Source organism: Mesitornis unicolor, unplaced genomic scaffold, assembly GCF_000695765.1.
Source record: "Mesitornis unicolor isolate BGI_N332 unplaced genomic scaffold, ASM69576v1 scaffold2516, whole genome shotgun sequence".
NCBI classification, from domain to species: domain Eukaryota; kingdom Metazoa; phylum Chordata; class Aves; order Mesitornithiformes; family Mesitornithidae; genus Mesitornis; species Mesitornis unicolor.
This window is the reverse complement of record NW_010190045.1, coordinates 1-7,674: the sequence shown is the minus strand read 5'-3', so window position 1 is coordinate 7,674 and position 7,674 is coordinate 1. Positions and strand designations below refer to the sequence as shown.

General features: G+C 41.7%; 1 protein-coding gene across 1 annotated transcript in view; it reads right to left on the bottom strand.

Moving 5' to 3' along the window:
* USP1 (ubiquitin specific peptidase 1) overlaps positions 1–7,612 on the bottom strand; it is a 12,630-nt gene extending 5,018 nt beyond the window's left edge. The window contains exons 1-7 of the mRNA XM_010186255.1: positions 7,443–7,612; positions 6,209–6,332; positions 5,131–5,238; positions 4,472–4,632; positions 3,287–4,008; positions 2,024–2,194; positions 772–973 (exon numbers count right to left, since the gene is read on the bottom strand). Coding sequence (XP_010184557.1) covers positions 772–973; positions 2,024–2,194; positions 3,287–4,008; positions 4,472–4,632; positions 5,131–5,238; positions 6,209–6,332; positions 7,443–7,612 — 1,658 coding nt within the window. The remainder of the gene's footprint in view (positions 1–771; positions 974–2,023; positions 2,195–3,286; positions 4,009–4,471; positions 4,633–5,130; positions 5,239–6,208; positions 6,333–7,442) is intronic.
* Between the last annotated feature and the right edge of the window lie 62 nt (positions 7,613–7,674).

Sequence of the window (7,674 nt, the reverse complement as noted above, 5' to 3'; positions counted from 1 at the left end):
CTGCTGAAGCCTCCTGTCATTTTTCATTATTTGAATCTCATGTACTGCAAAATGCTGTGCACGAAGTGTCACAGCACGGTTTCATTTGTGTACACTACTGTAGGGACAGGGTTTTCCTATTTCTCCCCTCCTAACGAAAACCCCTAAGTTCCCAACTATGAAGAAAAGGTAAAGAACACTCTCATAAGAATACTCTCGTTCAGAAAATCAGGATTTCTACAGTATATAACATCAACCCGATTGCTCAGCAGTCGAACACGAATGACACGTGTTACTGTATTTTAAAGGATTGCTGTACTGTGTGTTAGATCTTAAAAACGTTTATCTCCTGATTCCCACCCCCTCCCCCGAATTTCAGCACTCACGTTCAGTCAGAGACCAAGTACTACGAGCTGAGATCACCACATTCAGTTTTGCTCTCATGCTTGTTCTGCTGGAGTCTTAAACCTGCCTCTACACTCACACAGGTCATATGAAAAGTAAATAACACTTTAAGAAACATCAGGGTATCGGGCTGTTGTGAGAATACAGATAACACAAGTTTTGTTAAGAAGTCTCCTGAAAGTCTGTTTTCCTGGAGGTACTTTCTGACTCTACCTGTAACAATACAAAGCCTCTATGATCAATGAGGGGCTGCGTCCCACAGATTTAGGCTAATTTCCATCTAGAAACCTGGTTTTGCTTTTGGAAGAGTTACAAAACACTTTCTTCTGACCAGATTTTCCTTCCACCAGCGCGCTGTTTCGCAATACAGTCAATCCGCATACTCACTCTAGGCCACTAGCAGCAAAGCACTTCAAATGAATTGTTATAACTTCAGGCATTTTATCGAATAAAAGGCTGCGTTCTGCTTCTGTGTAATGGTGGCAGTTTTCGCAGAAATATTTATCCTCTCCCACAATCCTTTCCACTGACGCAAACTGTGAAATTGCCCATTTTAGAGTCTTCATTTCTGTTTTTGGCTCTGGAGAAACTACAAAAGAGAATCATTACATTCACAGATATGCGATTATTTACATTTCCAATGCATCCCACCAGAACAACAACAAACCAAAATACGTCGAGTTAAGACACGTTCAAAAAGTACTTTACAGTGCTGATAGAACATTCAATATATATGAAAGAGAAAATGTGTTCAAGTCTCTGAATCACTTCAGGAAGCGATAAAGACTTCAGGAAGTGGTTTTATTACTTAAAATCCATGCTTTTCCCCAAACTTCCTTCAGATCACACGCACCAATTCTGTTGCTATGTGTGGAAACTGAGCGCATGAGTTTGGAAATTTCACTCATTAAGGCAAAATTCCAAAATAACCAGAAAGTTCCCTTCCACTTTTTCACATTCTGCTCCCGTGACAGCTTCACGCTGCTGCTGAGATCACCAACGCTGTCGGGAGCATTTTACACATGGACACCACCACGAGCACGCTTAACGCCAATGTCCTTTGGCAAAACAGGGAGGGCAAAAATAGTAAAGGCTACTCCAAATTCAGTCCAAGGGAACTCAAGTTCATTTCTTTAAAATTTGGGATTTCCAAAATTTACTGCTGCCATGTCAGCTGCCATTGTTGTTGCCACGTTGACAGTCTAAATAACTGAAAAAATATGTATTTTTTTTAAAGTAAAAAAAGCTGGATTCTCATTTATTTTATTAAAAAACCAAAGCAGATATTTCTTATAAAATGAATAAAAAAGCAGAAGAATTTCTTCTCCAGGAAGAAAGGGAAGACCCAAATCAACCAGCTATTTGTAAGCCAGGAATCACGTACATAAGTGAAGGACTGTAAGCAGTCTGTGTTATGCGTTAAAGCCCAAAACAATTTTCACGCTGTCGGGATCTGTCTACATTATCAGCGCTGTGTTTCCAAAGTCTGAAGTTAATCAGGACAAGAGAGAACAGAACAGCCTCGAATTTTAACCAGCACAAACAGGAGCAGCGTTCCTCGATAGCTACGGCACCGTCCTTCCTCAGCGGCTGCCTGAAGCACCGCCTCACATCACAGGCCCTGTCCATAATTACTTACTTTCAGAACTCTCCTCAGTTTTCGAAAGCTCATCTTCCTGCACCGGAACACTGATGTCCTGGAAATCTTCTCTCCTTTCAGTAAAGCACTCGCACTCCAAGCACCGCGTTCGCAGCACCAACTGGCCCTGGAACAGCTTCTCCACCAGCTCAAGAACAGCTAGCTCTGTACCTAGAGGAAGCACATGCCACATCACTTTTATTCACTTTATTCAAAAGACACCTTCAGAATCTGGCTATTTTTATCCCAAAATCACTCTTTCACAGACATGGTAGTAATAATAACTACTAAAAAGAAAAAAAGTTGCTTATCACACAATTCCCACAATATCATCTCCTTGTTACTGAACAGGGAGCCCTTTGCTCTTGGCCCTCAAACTGTAATTTCTAGTTTAAGATCAGGTTCTTGTTTTACGTGTGAAGTGCGACAACGGTGTCATATTCTGGAAAATTCGTGTTTGTTATCAACGCGCTGCTGCCTTTTTTGCTACTTTTGCCTCAGTCTGCTCTGGGGACACCACACTTGTATTTTTGCCTGGTCTCTATCCTCAGTCCTCTCCTCCAATACTTTCTGAACTCATTAGCCAATTTTAGTCAAGTCTGCTGAAGAAATGGAGATCTCAAAATATTCTGTATTCCTTCACACATTTTTTATTAAAATTGGAGGTTGGGTCAGAAAGAAGGGTCCAAATTTCTAATTACTGAATTCACAACAAGGCCCTTCCCTCAGAGGTGTCTTGTCTCACTGACACCAACAAAATCCATACCTGCCAGCCAGTGAGCAAATATAATACAGCTGGTGCCCTTCCTGGGAAGGTTGGAAATACGGAAGGACTGAAGAATAGGGAGGGAAGGAGAGGACAGTATTTGGAAAGGCTTGGGACACAAAGCCATAGCCAATGGGGTTTGATTCCGTTTGCTCCTGACAGTAATCTTCCTTTACATCTTGAATCCACTACAGATGACAGAAATTAGCAATAACATAAACCTGGTAATACTCTGATTTTTTAATATTGTACAACGACTACATAATGGTAGAGAAATACCTCTTCAGATCTAAGCTAAACAGGCCAAGTTATAAAAAATAAAATATCAACAAACATGTATAAAAATAAATTCTCTTTCGTAAAAATCTTTTTCAATTCCTGGAGATGTAATTTTGCATTTAGAGGGCTCTGCTTGCTACACAGTCTGAAGCCTGACTTCCCACACATAGCAATTTCTTAATCATACCAATTTAAAGCCCATACACTTGTTCACCAACCTTCCTTTTTAGGTTCTTTCTCAGTTCCTTTTTCATTATGGCTTTCCACAGGAGAGGCTGGTTCATGATATTCTTCTTTAATATTGTTACCATTTTTGCATTTTACAGACAACTCTTCAAGCTCACTGTCATCGTATTCTTTCTCTGGGTCTTTGGATCCCAAGTTTGTAGTTAACTTTCCTAGACTATAAAATTTAGAGAGTATACTAGGCTGCTTGCCTGAAGATTTTAACCAGTTTAATCTAAGCCGCGACTTCTTCTGCGTCGGCTTCGCGCTCTCATTTTCACCGGAACACTTGGCGATGGCATCAGTTTGATTTTCTAGCTTTTCTCCTGTTGCTTTCCTCTTTGACCTGGTTTGTCTTTGATTCTCTTCTGCTGCTGCAATTTGCTCTTTTGATACTTTGGATTTTTTCTTTGCGTTGCCACCCTCAGCATCACTTTTTCTTTTCCCGTTTCCTTTGAGCAGCTTGTCTTCAGCTACCTTTCCAACACGGCCACTTGGTACGCTGTCCTCCTCCTCAGCAGGGTTGCCTGTTCCATTAATCTCAGTATTTTGATCAAATTTTTCCTCCAGTTTAGCTGCAGGCTCTTCCATGGGCAGTTTGTTCAATTCTTCCTTCTTCAGGAGCTGACACGTTTCTTGAATGTTCCCTAGGATGCACTGCAGAACTTCCTGGGCATCGTGCTGCAAGTAGCCTTCATACATAGGGTTGAGCTCTCTAGTAAAAGTAAACGAGCAAAGCAACAAAGTCATTCTGTGCTAACTGGCTAACAAGATTTGAGATTTAAATTAGTGAGTTTATATCTAAAAGCAGGGGAGGGTGCTCTCCAGGCCTAGAGAGAAGTCCTCTCTGTCACAGATTGCAGTGGGAAGGCAGCTACAGCCTTACGCATTTAAGCGCCCCCGAAACTGCAGCCCTGCAGGGTCTTTCTCAGAATGATGAAAATACTCACACACGTAAGGCTAAGCACTGTTTTAAACCTACTGCTGGATTTAAAGTGCAAAACTTACTTTCAAGTTTATGATACGTAGAGGAAAAAATAAACACAAAAATATACTTCCTGTAAAAAGGCCCCAAATTTAAGCCCATCTACCTCCCACAAGTCTCCAACGCTGTGCTGTACAGTGACCTCAAAAACTTCACGTGAAAGTCTGGACAATGCGTTTAAGATTATTCATACCTAAGGGTATTCAGTAGCCTTCGTGGCTGAGTAGCAAGTTCATCTGTGTATTTTTCTGGATTTAGGAGAAAGCTGGCTTGAAGCTGCTCCACTGAAAGAATCAACGAGTGCAAACTGCAGATTAGTTCATAACTTGCCAGTGGATCTTCTTTGCAATTTCCCTGCAAGAACAAAATAAGAAGAGTAAAAATACTTGCATTTTTGTCTGTAACAAGAAGTTGAACTCTTTCTCTCCTACCCCAGCTTCATTTTTGAACAGACATTTGACAGATTTTTTTGTCCGCTATGGGGAACAGGTGAGTTTCATACAACAGATCGCTCTTTTGCCAGTAGAAAACAAAGCCAGACTATCCGTTACTTTAAAAACCCAGATCACCTTTGCCCAAACTCCAATTTCCATCCACTCAAAGTACTGTATCATAATTATCTTACTGCCAGAAACATGGTGAGATACCTTCTCGAAGTCTTAAGACGTGCTTACAAGTTTACAGATACTCTGAACACAAGTTCAAAGTGTATCTTAAAACAGCACTGTAGAAAACAATACTGCAGAACTTCTTACCATTAGAAGACATCAGAGTTAAATCTTCACTACACTCCTGGTGTGCAGCCTCACTTGCAAAGTCACCAGTAAAGGAATGTGTAGTGAGATACCTTACCTTTTCTGCTTTTTGCTCTCCTTCCTCCTTCAAAGACTCTTTCTTCTTTGAAATGATGTTATATAAATGTTTTACTCCAGTTTTAAAACCAGGACAAAAATATAATACCTGAAAGCAACAGTTTAAAACAATAATGATAAAGTAAGAAGCACCTCGTACATATCCACACTTAGAACCAAACGAGCTCTGCACCTCCCAAGGCTGCTGCACCGCACATGAAGATGCAGAATTATTCCCAGCAGGGAGGTACCCAGAGTGGGCAAAGTGAAAAGTCACCCCAATCAAGGCAACCTACGGCACACGCTTTTCCTGTGGCATCATCTTTTTCCCCACTGTGATTAAATTCCCTTCACACTATATCTAGACACATTCTGTGTAATATCAAACTATGGATCTCATCAACTTGTGCTTAACCAAAAGGAAATAGTCTTTTTGAGGCCCCTTGTCTCCTTTTCAGCAGTTGCTCTCTCACCTGATGACCCCCCCACACTCAGGGAATGGAACTGAGAAAGGAGACTCATGGGCTGAAATTAAAAGAGATTTAATAAAATAATAAAAAATTAGGTACACAAGGTTATACTTAGCCCATGTAACAGCCGCAAGCTGTGCGCTCCCAGCACTGAATGCTGGATGTCAAACGCTGTGAGCGCCACGGCTCCAGTGAGAACGTGATGGTCACAACAAACCGGGGAGTAGGCCTTGGGAGCAGAGTAATGGGCGAGACCCTCCATGGATTACGACCATCAGGGAGAGAGAGGGCCGCTCCCAGCAAACTTTCCAATTTGTAACGAGCATGATGTTTATGGTATGGGATAATTCTGCTGCCCAGTTGGGTCAGCTGTCTTGGCTTTCACTCCCCTCAGCTTCTGCACCTGGCTAATTCAAACTGCTAAAGACCTTGATCACTGCAGCCACCTGCATACCAGGGCTGGCCAAAACTAAAACAAAGCATCTTATCAACTTTGTTCCCACCAAATCGAGCGCTGCATTCCTCTAAAAAACGGAGCCTTCTCAAATAGAAAACTGCTTCTGCAACTCTATCCCAGTGAAACCAGGACGCCTCAGCACGCGATCTTACCTGAAGTACACTGTTGAGGTAACAAGTGTTACCCAGATTGTTCAAGCCCACAAAAGGCAACATATTGTCTTTTTTCTCACAGCTAACAAGCGAGGGAGGCTGTGCCGCAGGAACCACTTGATCACTATTAAATAGAGAAAACAGCACGTAAGAGACAATTTTTGAAACCAACTCTCCCTAGTGTGCACGCACATCTCTGTCCCAGCCAGCTACCATCTCAGAGCCAGCTTTACAGAATTAACACTAATGAATACAGATCAAAATCGTGTCAAAGTGTTTGTGAAAGTGTCCTTATGGCTACTCTGGGCACCCAAACACAGCTCAACAGTAACCCACACAAAACCAAACAAGATTTACCAGAAGCAGGCAAATCTGCTTTAAGTTCCAATACATATTTTGTAAAAAAATATGAGACAACCAATTCGAAGAATCAAAAAAAAGTTCTCTTTAAAATACTTCCGTATGTTCTTTGTTCATTCCTAAGGCAGCGCTAAGAAAGTTCCTAGCACATATTTTCTATTACTGTCCCCATTCCAGATTCACATCACTTCATTTCTGGACACAAACCAAAAGGAAAAAAAAACCAACACACAAAACACCCCACCAATGAACCTGGCACATTACATACAGTGATTAATGCAGTGTACTGACACAAAAGAACCAGAGTTTAAAGTCACCAACACATTTGTAATTGACCACGATTAGGCAATTTTTCTTTTTTCCACTTAAATTTCCTCACTAGCTGCAATGAAAGGAGCTGACAGATTTGCTCAGACCTTGACACAGCCTAATGAACGACAGTAAGCAGCACAATTGATTCCTTAATTGCAGCAGAAATAACCTTTAAAAACCAGTATTGTTTAATTAAAACTCAATTTAGCAAAGCCCTACATTTTAATATACTTTAAATAATTCAGAATCAGAGTAACTACCTTAACTAACTTCAAATAAGCTGACTTCTTCAAGTTATTAAAAAGTTTAGGCCAACAAGCATCTGCAGCATGGCAAACTTACTTCCTTAAGAGAAACACAGAGATTCATTATAGTGAACAGCTAGTTCAGTTTCATTAACTCGGCTTAGGAGTTTATTTAATACGTGTTGAAGCACATCCTTATACAAAAATATACAACTTAAATGAGCAAACGGAGCAGCGCAGTTTACTCATCGCACCAGACTCCTTGAGCTCTTGGGCTGCTTTCACAAACGCTTACTGAGAGGTAAACTTTTACTTACACCTCAGGGCCTCTGCACTCGGAGCTCTTTTGTTCATTTTCCTGGGACTCGGTGAAATCCAGCGCCCTTTTCGCTTCTTTCTTTTGGAAGAGCTTCAGCGAGAGTCGGTTCTTCTTCGAGGGGCTCCCTCTCGCAGGCCCGGTGCTGTCACTCGGTAACACCCCGGGCATCTTTCCTGGCGGGCGAGGGAGGCGGCCGGCCCGGCCGGGAAGCTGCGCTGGCCACTCACACC